Source organism: Nuphar pumila, chromosome 8 (genome assembly GCF_984573655.1).
Source record: "Nuphar pumila chromosome 8, dmNupPumi1.hap1.1, whole genome shotgun sequence".
Classification (NCBI taxonomy): Eukaryota; Viridiplantae; Streptophyta; class Magnoliopsida; order Nymphaeales; family Nymphaeaceae; genus Nuphar; species Nuphar pumila.
Window position 1 is genome coordinate 1,579,012 of NC_143256.1, and position 26,042 is coordinate 1,605,053.

At 40.0% G+C, this 26,042-nt stretch overlaps 1 protein-coding gene across 3 annotated transcripts in view; it reads left to right on the forward strand.

Annotated features, from left to right (window-relative positions):
• The window catches only part of BGAL17 (beta-galactosidase 17), a 241,616-nt gene that overhangs the window by 122,277 nt on the left and 93,297 nt on the right, over positions 1 to 26,042 (forward strand). For 2 of the 3 annotated variants that reach the window (XM_090015937.1, XM_090015939.1), the window contains exon 15: positions 17,939 to 17,989. The exons of the other annotated variant lie outside the window; for it this stretch is intronic. In XM_090015937.1, coding sequence (XP_089872063.1) covers positions 17,939 to 17,989 — 51 coding nt within the window. The remainder of the gene's footprint in view (positions 1 to 17,938; positions 17,990 to 26,042) is intronic. 3 annotated transcript variants of the gene reach the window in all.

Here is a 26,042-nt window from a genome sequence, read left to right on the forward strand (position 1 = left end):
GGGTTCATAGTTGATTGTGGGTGTGCGCGTGTAGTTGCTCCTTCATTTTGTGAATCTAGCCAATTAGTTTATATTATGGCTCTAGTGGTTAAATCAGATGCAGATTCCTCCAATGATTATGTAACACTTAGCAGGGTTGAATATGACGAGCTCCTTGCTTTACGATCATCCACTTCGAAGTCTTCTGTTGCGAAGGTTGTGTGCTCGTCTGGTGATGGCCTATCTGGTCAAGGTGATAGGTGGATCATTGATTCTGGAGCATTTGGTCACTTGTGCGGAAATTCGAGTAATTTTTTGGGTTTAAAACCTGTGACTGGTCAAAAAGGGGTACGTCTTGCTGATGGTAGTTCTTCCCCAATTGTAGGGCAGGGAAGCATGTCTATTACTCCTACTCTTCAATTGTCGCATGTTCTTCATGCTCCTTTGTTTCCACAGAATTTACTATCCGTCAGTCGAATGACAAAAGATTTGAATTGTAGAGTGATTTTTGATCCTATGGGGTGCACCTTTCAGGACTTGCTGACGGGGAGAAAGATTGGTGGCAGGTATAAGGAAGGTGGTCTGTATTACCTATACCAACCAGAAGTTTCGGCCTATTCTGCTAGTACATCATCCTCAAGTCCTCTATTGTGGCATCATCGTTTGGGCCACCTTCCAGTAAGAAAACTTCGTCGTGTCATTCCTCATATACCTCCCTCAGTTTTTTTTCAGTGTGAAACATGTCAATTAGGAAAACATTGTCGAAGCTCTTTCCCCACTAGTCAGAGTCCGTCAAGTCAAGGATTGTTTGATCTTCTTCATGTCGATGTGTGGGGTCCGAGTAGAATTCCGAATAGGTCTCAGTGTCGTTATTATCTAGTTATTGTTGATGACTTCTCAAGGTTATCGTGGGTGTTCCTGTTAAAAAATCGGTCTCAAGGTCCTGTCATTCTTGAATCTTTAATTGCGGAGATAAAAACTCAATTTGATGTATGTGTTAAAATTGTTCGCACTGATAATGCTCTTGAGTTCGAATCCAAAGACTTACTTCAATTCTAATCTGCTAATGGGATTCAACCTCAATTTACATGTCCCCATACCTCCCAGCAAAATGGGGTGGCTGAGAGGAAACATAGACAAATCCTCAATGTTGCTCGGTGCCTTATGATTCAATCCAATATGCCTGCTTCTTACTGGGGTGATGCGGTTTTGACAGCCGGTTTTCTTATAAATCGCATGTCGTCAAGCTCTGTAGAAGACCAGATACCAATTCAAATTCTCCATCCAGAGGCTCCTCTCTTCCCTATCCCCCCTAAAGTTTTTGGATGTGTGTGTTTTGTGCATAAGTTGGGTCCTGATCGAGATAAACTTGCTGCACAGTCTATTAAATGTGTTGTCCTTGAGTATCCTAAGAACCAAAAAGGCTATCGCTGCTACGACCCTATATCTCATAAAGAGTATGTCAGTGCGGACGTTACCTTCTTTGAGTCTATTCCTTATTTTTCAAGTACTACTCCAAGATTACAGGAGAGCCTTGGTGATATCCTTCCTCTGTCGATTCCTCCCTTTCCGTTAGAGTCGCTTCCTCCTCAGTCCTTTGCTCCATCGTCTGGTGTGTCTCGCTTCTGAAACCCTCTCATAGTATACACTCACAGGGTACCTCCTACCTCCATGCCGCCATTATCTCCTTCTCCTCAGGTAAGTATTTCTGAGCATACTGTTGTCCCTACTTCTGATGATGATCTTCCCATTGCTCTGCGCAAGGGAAAGAGACAGTGCACTCTTTATCCCATCTCGCAATTTGTTTCAGAAGTTAATCTTGGGGCATCTATGAAGAATTTTATTTTTGCTCTGTCTGCCTCCTCTGTTCCACTTCATCACAATCAAGCTCTAGTCTACTCTAACTGGATGCAGGCTATGCGTGATGAGATGGATGCCCTATGGTCTCAAGGCACTTGGGACTTGGTTGATCCTCCCACAAATGCAAATATTGTAGGCTGCAAATGGGTATATAGCATTAAATATAACTCGGATGGGTCGATTGAACGGTACAAAGCCCGGTTGGTTGCAAAAGGCTACACTCAGACTTATGGGGTTGACTTTTTTGAAACTTTCTCCCCAGTTGCTCGTCTTGGCACTATTTGTCTCGTTCTTTCTATTGCTGTGCACCATGGATGACCCTTGTTTCAGTTGGATGTCAAGAATGCCTTTTTATATGGGGATTTGCATGAAACTGTCTACATGCAACAACCCCCAGGCTTCGAGGTTCAGGGGGAGTGTTAGAAGGTGTGCAAGTTGAAGAAGACTATTTATGGCTTGAAGCAGAGTCCGCGGGCATGGTTTCACAAATTATTTGAGGTAATGTCGAGCTTTGGATTTGTCAGGTCAGCTTCAGATCATTCCTTGTTTATCAAGAAAACCAGTACTGGAATTGTTGTTATGGTGGTATATGTCGATGACATCATATTAACAAGGAGCAGTGCCCAAGATATTTCTACAACAAAAGATCATCTTCAGAAGCACTTTGTTACTAAAGATCTTGGTCACCTTCGATATTTTCTAGGTATCGAGGTTGCAAGAAACAAAGACGGCTTAATGTTGTCTCAAAGAAACTATGTGTTAGACTTATTAAAAGAGACTGGAATGCTAGGAGCTAAGCCAACTAATATTCCAATGGATCCCAAAACTCACATGTTCGATGAGAAGTCTGACTATGTGGATAATGCCAGCTTTATATCCTTGGTGGGTAAGTTGCTATATGTGACTGTTACTAGACCTGACATTTCATTAGCCGTGAGTAAAATCAGTCAGTTCATGGACAAACCTACAAAAGTTCACTGGGATGCAGCTATGATGGTTCTTCGGTATTTAAAGTCATCTCCTGGTAAAGGTCTGTTGTTTAAACGAAATCCATCTTTGGATGTGGTTGCTTACACTGACGCAGATTACGCGGGATTTGTCGAAGATAGGAAGTCAACATTTGGATTTTGTGTGTTTGTGGGAGAAAATCTTGTTACCTGGAGGAGTAAGAAACAAACCGTTGTAGCCAGGTCGAGTGTTGAATCTGAATACCGAGCAATGGCCCAGACTGCAGCTGAGATTATGTGGGTAAAATCAGTCTTGACCGAGCTTCAGGAGAAAGTATCCCTTCCTATGTTGATGATGTGTGACAATAGGTCAGCTACATATATTGCCAACAACCCAGTGTTTCATGAAAGGACTAAACATATTGAAGTTGATTGTCACTATGTTCGTGATCTGGTTCAAGCTGGGTTTATCTTCACCGATCATGTATCTTCCGAAAATCAAGTAGCGGATGTTTTTACCAAAGCCCTGGCGAGACCAAATTTCTCAAAATGTTGTGACAAGCTGAGCATGATTGATATCTGTGCTCCAGCTTGAGGGGGAGTGTTGAGATTAAGAGGTTTTAAGTTTTAAGTTTATATTGTTGAGAATAGGTGGTTTTAAGTTAAGTCTTTTTATATTAGAGGCTATTTGAAATTATTTTTTTATAATGGGCTTAGATGTAATTATTCTTTTTAGCCTCTCTCTATTTAACATAGAGAGAAGCCCTAATAATAGAGTGAACGTGTTTTCTCTATGCAACCGTCTCTCCCTCTCACTCTCTCTCTCTCTCTTCTATCTTTCCCTCTATCTCTCTCTCTACCTAGGGTTTGGTGCTTCTTTCAACAGAAACTAATACTTCTTGTGATAATGTGATGTACGCGATGAGAGTTTGATCGCACTTCATCCAAGTAACAAAAGTAGGATTATAAATAATGTTTGGTTAACTTCCATCCTCTTTTGCTTCTTGTGTGATAAATTCTGGAGGTGTTGGAGTGGAGCCATCCAAGTGACCTGAAAGATCTTGGCTTCGGATGAAAGGAGTAATCTGGCGTTTCTAAGTCAAACAGTTGTTGGTATTCAATTTTTCGGAAACTAGCTGCCCAAGGAAATTGGAGGAAAGCCCCGAGTTGACTGAACTATCCATTTCCAGACTTATGACAGAAAACAACTTTACGACAAAACTCGGCACACAAAGAAAATCATGTCACGACAGAATTTTGAAGAATCAAGTAAGAGAAAACAACTTTATGACAATAAATCTGTGTAGGGTGTACAGCAGATCTGATTCAATCAGATCTGGGAGATGAAGAAACATAGACAAAAACAGATGAGAAGACGCTGATATGATTCAAGCAGATCTGGAGCAGGTGAAGAAGGATGCAAGGACTCTGCTTCTGCGTGCTTGAGCAAATGAGGAAAGAAGGCGTGAAACAGGAAAACACGCGGCTGACATGATTAGATGAGGACTGAGATAAGGGAAGGCGTGAAACAAAAAAACACGCGGCTCACGTGATCACAGATGCGTGAAACAGGACAAACGCGCGGCTGACGTGATCAGATGAGGTTCACATGACAAGAATAAGTTGCGTGGAATAAAACCAAAAGACTCGGGTGACCAGACGAGGTTCTTGTGACCAGAAGTCGCGTGAAGCCTTTGCATGAGACAGAAAGGAAGAAAACCTGATGACGAGGAGGAGGTAGCAACTTTTCTCGTTCCCGATGAAGACCCTTTTTATGCCCAGAGTTGTCGCTGCTCTGATACCATGATAAAACTGCTGCAAGAATCGAGAAATGAGAAGGAGAGGGAGAGAGGAGAAAGAGAACTCGAGTTCTTGTTGGGAATCAGCAGCCACTCCAATCTTAATTGGCTGCACTAAAATACTATTAAGTTTAATAGGGTTACAACTCTTTTACATGGACAAAACTGCCCTATATTGGGTAATATATATTACATAAACATACACGTGATATGGATCCTCTACGGGATCCATATCCGATCCATATTCTAATATCTATAATGTCTATTTTAAACGTTGGTTCTGTTACATTTGAGTCCAATCCATGTGAAAAACTTAATGTTCTTGAAGTATTTCTTGTTCCTTCTCTCGCCATGAACTTACTTTTTGTTAGTGTTGAAGAATATATGAGATGCACCGAACCCTAGGTAGAGAGAGAGAGAGAGAGGAGAGAGAGACGACTGTTTAGAAAAGGAGAACTCGTTAATCTAATATTAGGGCTACTCTCTATGTTAAATAGAGAGATGCCAAAAAAGGAGAAATTACATATAAGTCCCTCATTAACTTAAAATTTTGAATAACCTCTTACTCTCAACACTCCCCCTCAAGCTGGAGCATAGATATCAATCATGCTCAGCTTGTCACAACATTTTGAGAAATTTGGTCTAGCAAGAGGCTTTGTAAACATATCTGCAACTTGGTCCTCCGACTTTAGATATTTGGTAGAGATATAACCAGCTTGAACCATATCTCTTACATAGTGACAATCAACCTCAATGTGCTTTGTTCTCTCATGAAAGACAGGATTGTTCGCTATATATGTGGCAACCTTATTATCACACATCATGGTCATAGGAGAGGAAACCTTCACCTGAAGGTCATAAAGAACAGTACAAACCCACATCAATTCAACAGTTGTTTGGGCCATAGCCCTATATTCTGATTCTGCACTCGATCTAGAAACCACATTTTGCTTCTTACTTCTCCATGAAATCAGGTTGTCTCCCAGAAACACACAGAATCCTGTGGTAGATTTTCTATCCACTATAGATCTTGTATAGGCAGCATCAGAATAGGCCACTATCTTCAGATTACCACCTTTCCTGAACAATAACCCTTTTCCAGGAGAAGATTTTATATACCTGAGAATCATTATAGCTGCATTCCAGTGTACCTTAGTTGGTTTGTTCATAAACTGGCTAACTTTGCTTACTGCTAAAGCAATATCCGATCTGGTAACAGTTACATACAGTAGCTTCCCTACTAGTGAGCGATAACTTTTGCTATCAACCGATTTTGACCCTTCTTGAAACAACTGAACTTTATGGTCCATGGGAATATTTGCTGGTTTAGCTCCCAACATTCTCGTTTCCTTTAATAAGTCAAGAACATACTTTGGTTGAGACAAAACCATCCCTTCACGGTTCCTGGCAACTTCTATATGCAGAAAGTATCTGAGTGGACCAAGGTCTTTTGTAACAAAGTGTTTTTAAAGATGAGCCTTAGTGGCTTTAATATTTTTCACATCGTCTCGTGTAAGAATGATGTCATCCACATATACCACCATAACAACTATGACTGAGTTAGTTTTCTTGATAAATAGTGTATGACATGCCGCTGGCCTGTTGAAGCCAAAGCGTGATATCACTTCAAACAACTTTTGAAACCATGCACGAGGGCTTTGTTTCAAGCCATAAATTGCCTTTTTCAATCTACACACCTTCTGACACTCCCCCTCAACCTCGAAACCTGGAGGTTGTTGCATGAAAACAGTCTCAGATAGATCCCCATATAGAAACGCATTCTTCACATCTAATTAACATAAGCTCCAACCATGATGAACAACTACTGAGAGAACAAGACGAATGGTGCCCATTCGTGCAAGAGGAGAAAAGGTTTCAAAAAAATCAATACCATATGTCTAAGTATATCCTTTTGCTACTAATCTGGCCTTGTACCTTTCAATAGATCCATCTGATTTGTACTTTATTGTATATACCCGTTTGCATCCAACAATGTCAGCATCTACTGGGGGATCAACTAAATCCCATGTTTGTTGAGACACTAAAGCATCCATTTCTTCTTGCATAGCCAGCTTCCAGCGGTTATCTAGCTCTGCCTGGTGATAGTTCAGAGGAATCGTTTCAGCAGATAGGGCTGAAATAAAATTTTTCATCTGATTTCCAATTTTGACATCGGAGACAAAATGAGATATGGGATATAAGGTACATTGTCGTGTCCCCTTGCGTAAAGCAATTGGCCTGTTATCATCATCATGAAGATCACTGTTGTTAGTAGTACTTACCTCAGGAGAAGAAGATGGTGGAGGCACGGGCAGAGGTGGAGCTCTACGTACATATACCAATGGAGGATTATTAAATCGTGAAGAGGATGAAGTTTGATTAGGTACCAAGGGCACAAATTCCAAAGGAAAAGGAGGTATAGGTAAGGGAAAAGGGTCAGCTAGACTAACCTGCAGCGGGGAACCAGAACTAGAGAAATATGGAGTGGATTCCAAGAAAGATACATCTGCACTGACATACTCTCTGCGAGAAATAGGATCATAACATCGATATCCCTTTTGATTTTTTTGGATAACCTATAAATATGCACTTTGTAGCTTGAGCAGATAATTTATCACGGTCAGGACCAAGTTTGTGTACAAAACAAACTCATCCAAATATTTTTGGTGAGAAAGAGAAGAGTGGGGCATTAGGTTTTAGGACATGTAATGGAATTTGATCACCCACAGAAGATGAAGGCATGCAGTTGATCAGATAACAAGCAGTGGTAATCGCATCACCCCAATATAACGCAGGAACATTGGATTGAATCATAATGGTCCTGACAACATCACGCAGGTGCCGGCGTTTTCGCTCAGCCACCCCATTTTGATGCGATGAATAGGCATAGGAAGTTTGGGGTTGAATGCCATGATCTTGGTAAAATTGTAACAGAAGTTTTGATTTAAACTCAAGAGCATTATCAGTGCGAACAATCTTGACAATAGATTCAAACTAAGTTTTTATTTCAAAAATTAAGGATTGGATAATACTTGGAACTTCAGATTGTTCCTTTATTAAAAACACCCATAACAACTTAGAGAAGTCATCAACAATAACAAGATAATATCGACACTGAGTCCTAGTAAGAATCTTACTAGGACCCCATACATCTGCATGAAGAAGTTCAAAGACTTTATGACTAGACTGACTCTGACTTGAAGGGAACGAACTTCGATGATGCTTGCCCAACTGACATGCTTCACACTGAAATGATATAGTGGAAGGAATTTGAGGAAAGACAGAACAGAGCTTTGACAATGAAGGATGACCAAGACGTCGATGCCACTGAACAGGACTGGATGAGTGTTCCACTGCTGCATGAACAGTCCCCACTGGATGATGTAGGTAGTAGACTCCATTTTCTTCATAGCCTCCACCAATGTTCTTCTCCGTTAGCAAATCTTGAAAGTGACAACCCATCGGATCAAATATCACTCTACAGTTTAATTCTTTTGTAAGACAGCTAACAAAGAGTAAACTTTGAGGAAAGTTGGGAGCATGAAGAATATTTTTCAACTTAAAGGAGGAGGATATAGAAATGTTTCCCTGACCAACAATCGGTGAGGAACTCCCATCGGCTAATGAGACTCCTCGATGAATAGTAATATCCTTTAGATCTGAAAAAACAAGCGAATTTTCACACAAGTATCTGGATGCACCAAAGTCAATAATCCACTTACTGTTATTTGGGGCAGATGATTCCCTGTTGAGTAGGCAAAACCGGCTGCAGGAGGGGCGGAGCTCACGGGGCGAAGAGCTATCAGCTCATCATATTCAGCTCGACTGAGGGTGATACTGTCACTTGCAGAGATATTATCATGTAAATTTGTTGCTTCTAGTGTAGTTACATTTGCTTTAGGAGCATATGGCTTTGTTGAAGAAGTGGTTGGCCTACCATGCTTATCCCAGCAACGATCTTTTAGATGTCCAGATTTTCCACAGAATGTACATTGAAGCTTTCCTCTGCCTCCCCCATACCTCGTCCACGACCTCATCCTCTGATATTCTGAAGATTTCCACGCTCATAACCATAGGAGACAACTAGAGCAGATGATTGAGTCACAGGCTGAGATTGTGGAAGAGAGATTCCAAGTCTACTCAGACGATTATATGCATCAGGAAGAGTAGGTACATCTGATCCAATTAACATTTGGACTTTTGCAACAGAGAATTCTGAGGATAGACCTGTAAGAAACTGAGCAACCATAGTTTGTTCTTGATGATCCTTTTGCTTCGAGCAACAAAGAGGCCTGTGAGCATTAAGTCTTTCAAACGCAGCCTTGACGGAGGCATAATACTGGGCCAAGGTCTGATCTCCCTGTTGTAAATTATATATCTCCTGTTCTACTTGCAGGATACGACTCACATTAGTCTCTTGTGAGTACGTATCTCAAAGATTGTCCCACATCTGTTTGGTTGTATTGTAGTAAATTAAACCATCTGCAATATGGGGTTCGACACTGTTCATGATCCATGACATAACTATGTCATTATCTTCATCCTAAGTAACATATTTTCCCACTTTTTGAGTGGGTTCGTCTTCCAACAAAATATGTTTTCTACGATGTCCAGATACCGACATCATAAAAGTTCTGGACCACCTGGCATAGTTAGTTTCATTCAACCTTACAGAAGAGCCGTACGAGAAGGGATTGGCAAAAGCCTTATACTCCCCAATATGTTCAATTTTGGAATCACATTTCGAAGTTTCAGCCATACTGAAGATTTAATACTATTTCAGCTGCAAAAAAAAATTCACTCACTTGAACAACAAATTTTAGAATCACGCGTCAGCCAATATGACAACCAGCAGCTGTACCCAACACAGAATGCCACGACAGTAATGAACAACAACCAATAAACAGGGATATTTTCCAACACAGCAGGGAATCACGCCTGCTGCCCAACACAGAACCCCACGACAGCAGAAAAATTTTCACATAAACAGGGATATTTTCCAACACAGAAGGGAATCACGCCTGCTGCCCAACACAGAATCCCACGACAACATAAAAAACTTTCACATAAACAGGGATATTTTCCAACACAGCAGGGAATCACGCCTGCTGCCCAACACAGAATCCCACGACAGGAGAATAACTTTCACATAAACAAGATATTTTTCAACACAGCAGAGACTCACGCCTGCTGCTTCCACGACATTAACACAACTAATACTAACATGCTTCTTTCACAACATAAAAAAAATCACGACACAACAGGGAATCACGACTGCTGAAATCATATTGACAGGTGCTGTAAATCACGACAGCTGCTGCTCCCAGACGAATAAAGCACGACAACCAAAAAGAGGAATCTCATTTCTTCAGGGGACACGATAAAAAAAATCACGGCAGCAGCACATCTCGAGCTCGATCACAAATAGCAACATATGAAAAGAGATTTTCGCTGCTCCCAAGCCCAAAAATCACGGCATCTGTTTTAAGGAAGAATGGTGGAACTCAAGGGCTCAAGGGTTACGACTGCGAGACCTGAAGACACACACCCACGATGTCTCTTAGATCTGATGACAGATCTGGGTCATGACCATAGTCAGACACCAGATCTGTTATCAGATCTTACGAAAAAAAATATAATACACACCTGATTCCAATATTTTTCTCGTTGGTGTAGATCGATAGCAGATTGATCACGATCGATCACGCTCCCGAGATCAGTGCTCTGATACCATGTTGAAGAATATATGAGATGCACCGAACCCTAGAGAGAGAGAGAGAGAGAGAGAGAGAGAGAGAGAGAGAGAGTTGTTTAGAAAAGGAGAACTCGTTAATCTAATATTAGGGCTACTCTCTATGTTAAATAGAGAGATGCCAAAAAGGAGAAATTACATATAAGTCCCTCATTAACTTAAAATTTCAAATAACCTCTTACTCTCAACAGTTAGCAAAATCATCCAGTATAACTGTGATATAATCTTCACCCCTGATGGTTGTTATGTGTAGGGCCGGTCGTCAGGGAGGAGGATTGGGACTGGGCATAGGCGGGGCCATCTTTACTTTCTGGATCAGTTGGATCAGAGTTTGAGAGCTGGTGTTTCAATTTTGGATTCTTCAGTTTTGTGGCATCGGGGACTGGGACATGTGTCTAGTTTTAGGCTTCAGTTTATGCTATCCTCTGCTTTACTTGGAAGCATTAGTAAGCATAGTGTTTATAGTGATGTTAAGTGTTGTGAAAGTTGTAGGTTGTCTAAAAGTCTTGCTCTTTCATTTAGTTCTAAGAAAATTGATTTTGTGCATCCCTTTGAGATAGTTCATTCTGATGTATCGAATCCTTCCCTTGTAGGGTCCAAAGGAGGGTCTATATATTTTGTAATATTTATTGATGATCTTATCAGATATACATGAATATATTTTATGAGAAATAAAAGTGAATTGTTTGATATTTTAAATGATTTTGCATATATGTTGAGACCCAGTTTGCAGCCAAAATAAAAACCTTGCATTCTGACTAAGGGGAGAATGCATAAGTAATGCGCTGCATGAATTCATATTTGAATAAGAGATTGTGCATCAGAGGACCTGTTCTTACACTCCAGAGAAAAATGGGGTGGTAGAGAGTTAGAATAGACATACTCAAAACCGCTGGAACACTACTATTCAACAGTGGAACTCCCAAGGAGTTTTGGGCAAAAGCAGTGAGAACAACTGTGCACTTGATAAATCGAATGCCCTCCAAGGTGGTTGGAAAAGTCTCTCCCTATAAAAGACTGTTTAGAAAAGAACCGGTTTATGACATGCTCAGAGTATTTCGGAGTACATGCTTTGTTTTGGTTCTTCTACAGTTTAGAGATAAATTGTACCCAAAGGTTGCAAAGTGTTGCTTTATAGGATACTCGGAAGGACAAAAAGGTTATTTAACCCTATAAGCAAGAAAGTATGGACATCAAGACGTGGAGTTATGGGAACATGTGCCATTTTACAGTCAGAATGACCTAATGGCTATTTCACATTGGTGCAGGTGCGACGATGTGGCACTTTAAAAAAACTTGGGTGCGGGGAGGATATATATACTACAACAATTTTTAAGTTAGCATTACTAATGAAATAAAAATAATTATCATATTTAGGGGCATAAACTAGCAGGCCTGGGTTTAGGTTGTGTTGAACCCAACAACACTGCTGAACCCAGCAACGATAGGTTCAGCAGAGTCGAACCCAGCAACCCTGGCTTTCGTAGAGCTGAACCTAGCAACCCTATCGCCGAGGGTGTCGGTAGGAGGAGGACTGCTGCACTGTTGTCGTCGGTAGGAGGTGGAGGAGGAGGAGCGGGGACGAGAGGAGCGGAGGAAGGGTCGAGAATAGGGCGGGGGAGTTGTGTTTTGTGCAAATGTGCCCTAACTGCCCCCCTCCTTAAAACACAATTTTTTTGGACCGAAATGGACTCGGTCATAGTTGACCGTGTAATATCTTGCTAATTTGCCTAATTTTAAATTTTTAATAAATCTTTTTTATTAAATAAATATATTTAATCAATATAATGGTGGACATGAAATGGACCTTAATATGGATCTTGGACCCTATGGGTCGAGATCCAAGATCCATGTAACGATTAAATGGATCTAAATATGGATCTTGGACTCTTTGGGTCAAGATCCAAGACCCATTTAATATGGATCTTGGACCCATTGGGCTGAGATCCAAGATCCATATGAGTTAGGATAAATACAACAACAACTACGCCTTCATCCCAAAACAATTGGGGTCAGCGATATGAACCAAAAAAGAAATTCATTTTGGGTCTTCCACATGAATCCTTTTCCTCCAATCATTTCTATCCAATGCCATGTCCTCGGTGAGGTTCAAAGCATTCATATCCTTTCCTATCATCTCCATCCAAGTCTTCCTAGGCCTACCCCGACCTCTTTTAACTAATATATTTTCCCATTTCTCCAACCTTCTAACTGGAGCATCATTAGGCCTTCGCCGAATATGTCCAAACCACCGTAAATGATTCTCTCGCATCTTATTTTCAATGGGTGCAACACCTACCTTCTTACGTATCTTCTCGTTCCGAATCTTATCTTTTATTGTATTTCCACACATCCATCTAAGCATCCGCATCTCAGCTACACTCATTTTTTGAATATGATGTCTCTTGGCAGCCCAACATTCCGTACCATATAGTAAAGCGGGTCTAATGGTCGTCCTATAAAACTTTCCCTTCAACCACAATGACATTCTACGATCACACAGCACTCCAGTTGCACTTTTCCATTTCATCCACCCAACCTTTATCCTATGATTTACATCTCCATCAATTTCTCCATACTTTTGAATGATGGATCCCAAATATTTGAAATAATCATTCACCGGTATTTCTTGCTCACCAAGCTTCACTACACTCCCATCACTACTTCGTTGCTTACTAAACCGACATTCCATATATTCAGTCTTACTCTTACTCAACTTAAAACCTCTAGCTTCCAATGTCTGTCTCCATAATTCTAACTTAGCATTAACCCCAGCTCTAGACTCATCAATCAAAACAATATCATCAACAAACAACATACACCACGGTACATTTTCTTGAATTAATCTCGTAAGCTCATCCATCACTATCGCAAATAGGAAAGGGCTTAAAGCAGATCCTTGATGTAACCCAACCGTTATCGGAAAATTGGTTGTCACCCCTCCACAAGTGCGGACATTGGTTACTACTCCTTCATACATATCTTTAATTATACTAATGTACTTGAGAGAAACACCTTTCTTCATCATTGTCCACCAGAGAACGTCCCTAGGTACTCTATCGTATGCCTTCTCTAAATCAATAAAAACCATATGCAAATCTTTGTTCCTCTCTCTATATCTTTCAATAAGTTGTCTAAGAAGATGTATAGCTTCCATAGTTGATCTTTCAGGCATAAAACCAAATTGATTCTCCGATATCATGACAACCTTCCTCAACCTAGACTCAATCACCCTCTCCCAAAGTTTCATAGTATGACTCATGAGTTTTATACCACGGTAGTTTGTGCAATCATGAGTTAGGATAAATAAGTATTAAAAATAATAAGTGATCATTATGATAATAATAAAATATATATATATATATATATTGGAATAGAAAGAGTCTATTTCCTTAAGGAAACAAAACTCCTTCTATTTCTGAAAAGGACGTCCCCCTGTAGAGAGGATTCCTAGTTTATTTATTTATAGGTGTGAGGCTCTTTCTCATAACAGCTTGTACCATGTGCTGGTTGATCCATGTACATGATTAAAATAATGTACATCGGTCTGCCAAACCAAAAAGTATGCATATATCAGCCTGTACAACATGCTGGCTGCATATATACATGAATATAAACTCGATAAAACTGAAACATATAATTATATGTAAATGCATGAGCATGTAATTCAACTAATCGGAATCAAAACAATACATTGAGATGCATGAGCATGTAACTTGACAGATCAAAACAAATATGCAGCTACATGATTATGCAACTCTGTAAATCTGAATCAAAGAAATATATTCAGATGCATGTATATGCAACTCAATAAACCTGAATCGAACAAAATAGCTTCAGATGCATGTTTATGAAACTCGGTAAAATCTGAACCATAGAATATATTCAGATTGCATAGATATATAACTCGACAAGTCTGAATCAAACAACATATATTCAGATTCATATATATATATATATATATAACTCGACAAATCTGAATTAGATAAAATGTATTCAGGTTCATAAACATGTAATTTGACAGATCTGAACCAAAACAGCATATAACTCGGCAGTTCTGCACCCAAAACCGTATGAGCATGATTATATGTAACTCGACAAAACAAAATGTATTCAGATGCATGGATATATGTAAATCTGAATCAAAGACATATATTCAAATGTACGAGTGCTAAACTCGTTAAGTCCGAATCACACACATACATTCAGTTTTATAAAAACCGACCAGCCTAAAATATATATTTACATACATATATATATATATATATATTCAGATTTATAAGAATCGACAAACTTGGAATATATATATATTCAGATTTCCATGAACATGCGAAAATCGACAAATATGAAATCAAAATCATGCATATTTTCAGATTTGATGCACAAGGGAAATCGACAATCCAATAATATATATATATATATATTTGAGATCAGATTTTTCTTTTTTCCTCTAAACCTATGCCCAAATCGATTTATACATATTCATTTCTGTGAGAAATTAGAGAGAAACCCGTACCTTGATTCGTATCGTGAAAAACTCGGAAAAATAGATGGATGTATATGAAAAAATTATTTTTTCTTTTTCTCCTTTTCTTTCTTTTCTCTTTTTTGTTTCTTTTTTTTTCTAACCCTCACCCAAGTTTTCGTTCTTTTTTTCTCTCTCTACCTCTCTCTCTCTAGAATATGAATTCTAAAGAAAGAGGCTTATATCCCTCCTTTTTATATTTGTTAAACCCTTATAGATAGGGGGTGATGTCCCCTCTAGTAGACCCCTCTTATGGGTAGAGTTCTACTTCATATAGAACTCTACTCTTATCTTATAGATATATTAATTTTTTTTATTTTATTAATTATTTGTTTATTATTTAATTTAATATCCCAAAAGAATATTTCAAAGGGTATCGCCCCCTTTTGGAAAGCTCTATGGGGTAGAGTTCTACCGTAGGTAGAACTCTACCTCTTCCTATCTCTAATTTAAAAGTTGATTTTAAAGTTTTAAAATGGTCATGGATGGATTTCGGATTTAGATTTGGTTCCAAGATCCAAATCCACATGGATCCTACCTAGACCAGTTCCTAGTCAATATGGATCATGGACTGGGTCTAGATCCATACTCTCTTGGATCAAACGAAACGGATCCAATCCGATCAAATTCAGAAAAAGGTAAAAAATAGAGGCCCGTCATTTTTGAAGAATGCATTTTTCAGGACAACTGTAATCCGAATTCAGAAAAATATGTCGCCAACGCGATCTACATTCCGTGGTGGATCTAACGGTGGTCATAACTGAATTCCTCCTCTGAATTTTGCCTAAATTTAACCTTATTTTCGTTTGATTTTTGCTTGAATTTAAAAGTTAAAAACGGAAAATTTCTCAAATCATAACTAACTCAAATAGCTAATGTCAGTGGGCTCTGGGCCATGCCCAGACCCAGTTGACATCACCTATATTTTAATATATTTTTCTATGATTTTATTAATTTTAAATAAATATATATTTTAAAATTTATATTTTTTATTTTAAAAATCATGAAAAATACGAGATATTACAAATCCAGCTAAATAATTCTTGACCTTAGTGAGCCAAGCATCTTATAGAGGATTGAAGCCACAATGATCTTGTTATTCCTTCCATCTGTCTTTTCTTTGGCAGTAAGTTACGGTGCCTTGCTGTCTCCAATTGATGTGCCTAAGAAACTTGTGTATAATGGGAGAAGCAATAAACTCTTCCAGAAGATATAACTAGGTAGCATGAGTTTGATATTGACTTTCCTAATTTGACATTATTAATGACAAAGAGACTTATGAAGAAGCAAAAAAGGCTAAAGGACAGTCAAGGGGAAAAGAAGATAATAAATGTGAAAATAGAATTAGATCTGTAATTGAAGTTTCAAACTAGTCTTAAACAAAGAAATGTCAAGATAGGGTGGCATCAATCAAGAGGGTCAAAGTAGTGAGAGGGGAATAAAAGGAAACATGAAATTAAATCTGAAACTGAAGTCTCAACTCTGAAATTAAAGTCTGAAATAAAGTAATGTCAAAGTAAGGTGGCACCCCAGTGTCCTAGTCAATCCATAAACAATATTTGCTCCAAGAAAACTTGATTTATGTATCAAACCCATGGTAAAAGGAGATGTTCACAATAAAAAAACAATCCTTCTTTTTAAGACAGATCATAAGTGAATAGGGAGGCAACATTAGATTTGATATAAGAGATGTGGTCTATTAAATGAAATACTGGCGCAATATTAAGCTAGTGCCTTGAATAACAAGAATATAGTAAAAGTGATTAAGAAAGAAGAAGATTAAGAAGAAAGATAGCTAGCAGGATGGAGGAAAAATGAGAAGGAAATAAAGCAAAAGAGAGAATAAGGTGCAGCAAAAGATAAAAAAAATTCTTGTACTAACTAGTTCATGAAAATTTGTACTTGTCTTTTACTTTTATGTAATCTTTGTAGATTAACCAATTTCTAATTTCTGTAATTTGACTTCTATAGATGGAGAACTTTAATCTCTTCCATTATCAAATAAAATTTGTTTGCATTAAAACAATCAAAGATTTAGTGCCTCATGCTTTTCTGTTCAAGTACTTGTCATTTTATTGTTCCATTTTGTATTGCATGAATTAACATAAATAATTCTTCTAGCTGAACCATCATCATCTTTGAGAGTTCGTTTGCTTAGTAGCATAGTTTTCCTTGTCACGAAATGGTACGGAACCCGAGACATAAGAAACTAAACATATCAACAGAGATAAAATCCAAATGCATTATAAAGATGCATTTGGATAGATACAATAAGCTATGCAAATACAAGAGAAGAAACAAAATATAAAAAGTTAAATATTTTATTGATCAGAAATAAACACAAAAAATATACAAGAAAAACACCACTGCAATACTCATGCACACACTCAATATACATCCATCCTCTCACTTAAACACATACACACCCTTTATATAAGGGAGTGAGAGATAGAAAAGGAGAGGACTATGCCTAATGGCTAGCTTGGTCAAAATAGTTTGATAATTATAAAAATATTAGTCATTAAATAATGACTAAAAAATACATACAAATACAAATTAAAAAATACCAATTCTAACCTTACAAGTATACATTTTAAGTATACTTAATCTAAATACTAAATACCTGATCGGTATACCTAGAAAACAAAAAAATACAAGAAATAACAAATACAAATGAAGCACCGATAAGTATACCTATACCTCGGTAACTAAACCATAATGTTACATTTATCTTAACTTCAGAGAATAAAATTTTGGTTATCTTTTATTTTTCTCCTAATGTTCAAAGATTGTCCAATTTCAACTTCTATGCAAGAGAGATCTTTTAATTCTTCTCATTATCAAATAAAATTTGTTAGTGTTGAAACAAATAATCTTAGTAGCTTGAAACAATTGATATCTAGCAACATGATTTCTTTTCGACTAATTATTTTATTGTTGCATGTTGTTATGCATGGATTAGCAATTTGTGGTAGCTGAACCATCACTTTAATTCTTTTATTCCTTGAACCATAGCTTATTTAACAAGAAATAATTGAAGACCATTGCTAATAAGCTTATTGAATATTTTTTGTAGGTGGAAAACATGGGTCGGGTGAATTATGGACCATTTTTATATGATAAAAAGGTTTTTTACATTGCCACCCTAAGCCATAACAAACTTTGATTTTCCTTTGTCTAACATTGATTTTTTTATTGCTAAGCTATAGAGTTGTTATATTTATTCATTATAATTTGTTAAGCCTTAGAATTTTGTATTCTTGTATTTTGTTATTGTTTGCTATTCATTGTTGATATATATTCACTATTATAAGAGAATGTGCTTCACTATTGAGGCATGAACCTGATTTATGGATCGGTTGAGGTCCATATCACATTTCATATTTGTATAGTCCTTTTTGTTGTATAACACTTGTGTTACTGTTTTGCCCGTCATATTGTATTGTATTACAGATAAGCATTGGGGTCAAAACTGGAATATGTAAAATGGATATTATAAAAGAAGAGCATCCACATGTTTCCCACTTTGAGGAATGTATTTTGGAAACTTGTCCATCTTCTTCTTCTTCTCTTTCTTTTTTCCTACGCTAAACCTGGTTCAAAGATCGTGTGCCATGTTTTAATATGGTATCAGATCAGGGCCGATAGACCGAACTTCTTCGAGGTAAACTCTTATAGATTTTGATCTGCCTTTTGGGTGACATTGTTCTTGCATGCAACTTTCCCCTACCTCAGAGATGGTCCGAATCTCTGATGATTTCGAGCATAGGTTCTTAAAGGCTCATGCCTCGATAAGGATGCCTCATTCGTTGTGTCGATGTGGAGTGCTAAAAAAAAAGATTTTATTGTGCTGCATAAAAAATGATGTTAAAACCTTATATTAACGGACGAGGCGACGATTGCGTCGCAGGGGTCGAACTTGAATCCAGTTCGAGCCGAGCTCGATACAAGAAGTTGGGTCGGCTTCGCTAGCAAGCCAAGTCAGGCAGAACGAGGCATAAAAAGTCGGGTTTGGTTCGGCAGGGAATTGAGTTGATATTTTGTGCTCACGAGTCGGTGCGGGGTACTAGACCAACCCGGCTTGCGCTTAGTGATATCCGCGTTTTGCTTGGCTCGACCATGCTCAGGACAACACTAGGAGCTGCTGCTCTTTGAGCGCAGATAGAAAAGAGGACAGAGGGCTCGACTATTACGCTGAGCTGGGTCTGGCCCCTAAATGAGACATGACCGATCCTAGGCTTGGTCCTTCTATTGAGGGAACCGAGCTTAGCTCGGTAGATAGGTCCAGGCAGGAGGGCGGTGCCCTCTTGCCAGAGAAATCGTAATAGGCCGGAGGGCGACGTCGTCCTGCCGGAGAAATTTAAACACGCAGGAGGGCGACACACTCCTGTCGGAGAAAATGAAACAGGCAGGAGGGCAGTGCCCTCCTGCTCGAAAAATGAAACAGGTAGGAGGACGGCGCCCTCCTACCGGAGAAAACGAAATAGGCAGGAGGTCGGCTTCCTCCTGTCGAAGAAATCTGCCGGCGAAATCGAGAGAGAGAAAGAGAGAACTTACCGGCAAGAGGGAGAGCTCCAGTGAAGGGGGTACGCAAAGGGAAGAGAGGCGGTGCATACGAGAGGGAGAGAGAGACAAATTTGAGGTAAGGGGCTCCAACGTGGAGGTTTGGGTGAGGGAGAGAGAGAGACAGGGAGAGAATCAGGGTGAGTCGGGGTTTTCTTTTAAAAAGAAACCCACCTGTGTGTGTGTGTGTGTGGGGGGGGGGGTTGTAAATAGACCACCCAGATTCGGTTGGATCCAACATGGATCATTTTTTTTTTAAAGAACCCATAAAAATTAACGGGTTTTACACTCTCAAACTTACTGTTAGTACCCGAAAGTTTGTATGTAATATCGTGTATTTTCACACTTAGCTAAATTTGAGATTTTTGAAAATCTGGCTAAGTATAGAAGAAAAATCGTTTGATTCACGATTTTAGGTCGATGTTTTGGAGTCTGGGCTTGGCCCAGGTCTCATCGTCAAGGCCTAGACGAGCCAATCAAAATGTGAGAAAAAGTTTTATTTTTTACTTTTAAATTCAAGCGAAATTCAAGTTATTTTTAAACGAATTTCAGAAGCGAAATTCAAGTTATATATCATTTAATGCATCTTGAAATTCTAAGCGTAACGATATTTTATTTTTCTTGATTCGGGCTATGGTTGGCCCGAAAATCACATTTTTTTAAAAATTGAGCAGGTTGTCGGTTCAGATCCGGATTTGAATCAGACCGGATCTGATGGATTTTATCCAAATTAGTATGGATTTGAACTCTATTCAAGACCCATATTAATCTGGATTTGATCCATCTCAAGACCCATTTGGATTTTTGAGATGAATTTGGATCTTGGATCCGGATCTAGATCCAAATCCATGCTCAAAGGTTTTTCCAACTTTAAATTCATTAGAAACCTTTAAATTGGAGTTAATTAATGTTAAGAAGCCTCCCAAGTTAATTTGGTAATTTTTGGAAGCTTCTGAAAATTTATTTATTATTTAATATTAAATATTAAATAATTAATTTAATGAAATTCTGAAATTTTAATTTAGCTTTGGTTAGGACTCTTAAGAGAGTCCTTAAACATTTATGGAAGCCTCTAAGAAGGTTTTAGAAAGCCTATTAAAATTAAACTTTGAAAAAGTTAACTTCGACAATTTTAAAATTTTCGGAACTCTCAAGAGAGAAGAGAGTTCCAGCTGGGGCTGCACTCTCTTTTCCAGCCCATCTAGAGCTCTATAAATAGATCAAAAAAAAAGAAAGAGAAAGAGAAGAAAAAAAAGGAAAAGAGAGAGAAAGAAAGAAAGAGAAAGAGAAGGAAAAAAAGGAAAAGAGAGAGAAAGAAAGAGAGGAAAAGCGGGAAGAAGGAGAAAGAAGGGGAGAAGATCGTTCTTCTCCAATCATCCAACGTTTCCATCATTGATTTCTAATTCCCTTTCAATCTACGGTTAAGGTACGGGTCTTTCTTTTGTCTCGGATGAGAAAAAGAGCCTAAATAAGCTTTAGGGAATGTTTTTATAGGGAATCATGGATTCTATCTTGATTTTTCATGGTTTAATCTATGGGAATCGATGTAGGAAGGCTTAGAATATATGATATTTGTTTTTCTGTGATTTTCTGCATGTTTTTATGTTTTCCCCTATACATACATATATAGATATACATGTAGAAGCATGTATATTTATGTATATATATGTTTGCCTTGTATGAACACCTTGGACAGGTCTGGACAGTTTTGTCCCATGCTTTTAGTGGGCAGATTTGGATAGATTCGGCCACCGTGATGATGGGCAAATTTGGCCAGATTTGAGTCCATGTCCGTGTTGGACAGGTCTATATTTATGGACAAGTGGACATGGGGCTGTGGTTCTTTAAACTGAACCAGATCTATGCAAATAAAATTGTGCATATTCAGTTAAACTAAAAAAAATAAATTTTTGGTCCAGGACAGGACGAACAATTGTCCAGTCTCCAGCCTGGATAGTCGACTTGTAATGCCCCAAAATTTCAAACTTGTAAACCTTTCAGAAAAACAGACAAGAGACTAAAAAAAAATCTCTTTATCTCAGAGATGGTTTATGAAATCAGCGGAAGATTGTTCTTTTGTTAATTTCAGAAAGGCAAGCTGACAACTTTGGGCGCGTTAGCTAAAAGAACCAAAGCGCACAACCCATGCTATTTGCAAACACTTAGAAAAGCCACTTTCATTTAAGAAGTTCTCCAAATAGTACAATTTTCGGATATCCCAAGGAAAATCCGTTACAAAACCCCAAACGTCCAGGACGCGAGCTAAGAGCAGAAAGAAGAAAGTCTTGGAGTCATCTTGCCATCTTGCCATCGTCTGTGGTGTACCTAATCATCACCTATACCCATAGAATGAGTTAGTTTCGCGAAAAACTAGTAGGTGCACAAGAGAGACTACAGGAAACTGAATTATGTACATTTAATTCAGTAGGTTACACAATTTAAAGCAGATATACAGTTAAACAGGTAAGCAATGCACGCAGGTAAGTAGTGCAAGCGAGTCAGTAGTGCAAGCGAGTCAGTAGTACAAGAGAGTAAGTAGTGCAAGCAACTCAGTAGTGTAAGCGAGTCAGTAGTGTAAGAGAATCTCACGACCCAACAACCAGTGTGAACAAACTTTATGTTTCAATATTACTGGCCTGCGGGTACGCGCAGACAAAACGTATAAACAACTGAGACTAGTTCGAGCCTCTGTTATTCTATGTATTTTGAATAACCCGAATAGCTAGTTGAGTTCGCTCCTAAAGAGACAGCTTTAGCCGAGAGAGGATTTCCGAAAGGCTGATAAGCAGTGCCACAGATGCATCCAACTTCTGCAGAAGTGCTGAGCTAACTATTGTAGCCCCTTTCCCCTAACTCCAATGACTGGGGAGGCCGGATCATTTCCTGTAGGGTAGTTGTTAACAAGCTGTCCATTGGAGTTTTGTACTGCTCTGTCATCTCCTTTGACAGACAACTAGAAGCAAATGGGTGTGTTAGGGTTTGCTTAAATAACGACCCATTCTATGTTGTGGTCTTCAAACCACTCGAGCATCTTTAGTGTGAAAGCGAATGTGAGGCTATTTTATGTGATTACAGCATTGTGCATTTAGCACTGTTCGAGGTCGCACGACCGTCTCATCCGATCATCGCAGTACTAGACGTGTCGTGCACGACTATAAGTACTCTAGGATGAAGGGAGTATAGCTCCTCAATAGAAGCCTCAACAGGAGTGTTTCACAAAGATGTAATGTTTATCAACTTTACTTTTGACATTCTTTATCTTTTGAAATAGCCAGTACCTTGTGCCAACATTATGCATGCGATTTTCTAGAATCTCATCCGCTATCGGGGTATCTACATGCCTTGCATGACTCGATACCGACCTCGATAGACGGGATACAGGTTTCTCAACAGAACCCCTGCTAAGTAGTTCGCTCGGACCCCAACTCGTCTGCAGGACTACATACTCGAAGTGTCAGGATCCTTGCAAGGTATCCTTCTCCTTAAGCGAAAATGTAACGCTAGCTCTCAACTCAACTCTCGTCGCAAGAGAGAGAGTGGTAAATGTCCCTTGCATCTTCCACGAGGATGCCTTTAAGGCATACACAAAGAGCAAGAACCTGCACGTTATCTGCAATAGCAAGGCAATACCAATACATATCAAAAGCAAGAGACTGGGCGCAAAGCGCAACGGCAAGGTAAAGGCGGTAAGCAGAAGTGCAACGCAAAACCCTGGCACAACGCGCAACGACAAGTAAAAATTGTAAGTAGGAGTGCAACGCAAAACCTCGACGCGATGCGCGACGGCAAGTAAAGACTGATAGAAGGTAAATGGCAAGGATTGCGAAACCACGTCCTTGAGTTAAGTGCATACTCGTATAAATATATATTTGTATATATATATATATATATATTTATTTAATGGTCGGTTTTAGTTTAATTGAACTTAATTCAATTATCCAAGTCTTCCGTGCAATCTTCTCATACCTCGGAGAGTTGCAAGCTTGCTAGTGTCTGCGGGTGTACACGATTGACAGTGCGGGTCGCAGAGCGCGAGCAGGATCCGTCGTAGCTGCAAATATGCGATATTAACATACAGTCAAGACAAACGCAAAAATAAGGAGAAAACTCAACTTCTCCAATACATAGGGCTGGGGCAGCGCCGAACGACTGTTGCCTCCAGAAGAACAGGTGCAGGGGCCATTGTCCCCCACTGGTTATTTTAAAAAGGCGGCCCCTGCTGGAAATTAAAAAAAGAAAAGAAATGCAGGGCGTCATCGACCCCTACTGGAAAAGTGCAAAGGGTAGGGGCCGATGACGCCTACTGGAAAGGTACAAAGGGTAGGGGCTGATGGCCCCTGCTGGAATAACAAAAAGGGCAGGGGCCGATAGCCCCTGTTGGAACAATAAAAGGGGCAGGGGCTTTCTGCCCCTTCTGGAATAGCAAAAAAGGGGAGGGGCTTTCGGCCCCTGTTAGAATAATAAAAAGGGTTGGGGCTGATGGCCCCTGCCAGGAAAATGAGCAAAGAGAGAGACGCAGGGGCCAACAGCCCCCCTGCGACTTTTGGGAGAGGTGGCAGGGGCTAAAGGCCCCTGTCGATTTGCTTAACAAGGAAACGAGATAGGGACCAAAGGCCCACCTGCGACTTTTGGGAGAGGAGGCAGGGGCCAAAGGCCCCTGTTGATTTGCTTAATAGGGAAACGAGACAGGGACCAAAGTCCCTTGTCGGTTCCTTAGAGGAACAGGAGGCTGGGAGGGGTCTTGACCCTCCCTGGTAGGGTCAAAAGGGCAGGTAGGGGCCCCAAAACCCCCTGCCGGAACCCTCCACACAGGCGGCAGGGGTTTTACCCCTGCCGACCTGTCGGCAATAGGTGGGGCTAAAACCCCTGTTGCACGACCCTTCCCCGTCGTAAACAACCGACGAGAAGGGGCTTTTGCCCTTGTCTGTCGATGACAGGGAGAAGAAGAGAGAAGAAGCGGCGAAAGGAAAAAGAAAAGTGGGAGAAAGGCGTACCTTGTGGTCACCGGAAGGAAGCTTGCCGAAAGGAAGGGCGTCGCCGATGAAGCTCCGATCGGTCGACGATCGGAAAGGAGGTCGTTGGTGGCGGCGGGTTATCGGGGGTCGCCGGCGTCGGTGACAGTGGACGAGCGAGAGGGTAAGGGAGAGAGAGTAAGAGAGAGGAGGCGAGAGAGCAAAGAGGGGAATGGCAGTGAAGGGGGTTTCGTAACCCTCCTCCCGCCTGCCTTGCTGTCTTTAATGACAGCGAGAGGCGGTGGTCCGGGTCGGGTCCGGATCCGGCCCGAATCAATACACAACAACAACAACAACAACAACAACTACTACGCCTTCATCCCAAAACAATTGGGGTCGGCGATATGAACCAAAAAAGAAAATTATTCTGGGTCTTCCACATGAATCCTTCTCTTCCAATCATTTCTATCCAATGCCATGTCCTCGGTGAGGTTCAAAGCATTCATATCCTTTCCTATCACCTCCATCCATGTCTTCCTAGGCCTACCCCGACCTCTTTTAACTAATATATTTTCCCATTTCTCCATCATTATAACTGGAGCATCATTAGGCCTTCGCCGAATATGTCCAAACCACCGTAAACGATTCTCTCTCATCTTATTTTCAATGGGTGCAACGCCTACTTTCTTACGTATCTCCTCGATTCGAATCTTATCAATATTACAAATTTTTTTTTTGAGTTGTTACATCCTACCCTCAAAATAATTTCGTCCGCGAAATTTCTATTGCATACATTGGTCAAAATACAAGTCAGGGTATTTTTCCTGATATCAGACTTAGGCTCCCATGTACATTCATTTATTCCTTGGTGTTGCCAACGCACTTTTACAAGAGAAATCGTCTTCGATCTGAGCACTTGGTCTCGACGATCAACGATTGTCACTGGTCTTTCCTCAAATGTCAAGTCTTTTTGGATATCCATATCCTCATAATGAATAATGTGTGATGGGTCGTGAACGTATCTTCTCAGCATAGATACGTGGAAGATGTTGTGGATCTGAGCGTACTGAGGAGGAGGCACAACACGGTAAGCCGCCTCACCGATCCTTTTCAGGATCTTAAAAGGTCCGACTAACCGGGGACTCAACTTTCCTTTCTTCTCGAACCGGAAAACATTCTTGGTAGGAGATACCTTAACGAAAATCATATCTCCCGTTGAGAACACGAGCTCTCTACGTCGACGATCGGCGTAACACTTCTGCCGACTTTGCGCAGTACGCAGCCGTTCCCTGATCATCTGCACTTACTGAGTATAGTGTTGTAGCACTATAGGTGAATCTACCATCCGTTTACCAACCTCATCCCAGTAAACAGGTGATCGACAAGGCTTCCCGTACAAGGCTTCGTATGGGGCCATGCCGATACTCGCATGATAACTATTATTGTACGCGAATTCTGCCAGCCCGGTATGAGAGTCCCATTCTCCATTCCAGTCTAACATGCACGCTCGCAGCATGTCCTCCAAAGTCTGAATCGTGCGTTCAGATTGTCCATCGGTCTGAGGGTGGAAGGCAGTGCTGAATTTTAGCTTTGTGCCTAAGGCCAGCTGCAGCTGCCCCTAGAACTTGGAGGTGAACCTCGGGTCACGATCGGAGATGATTGACA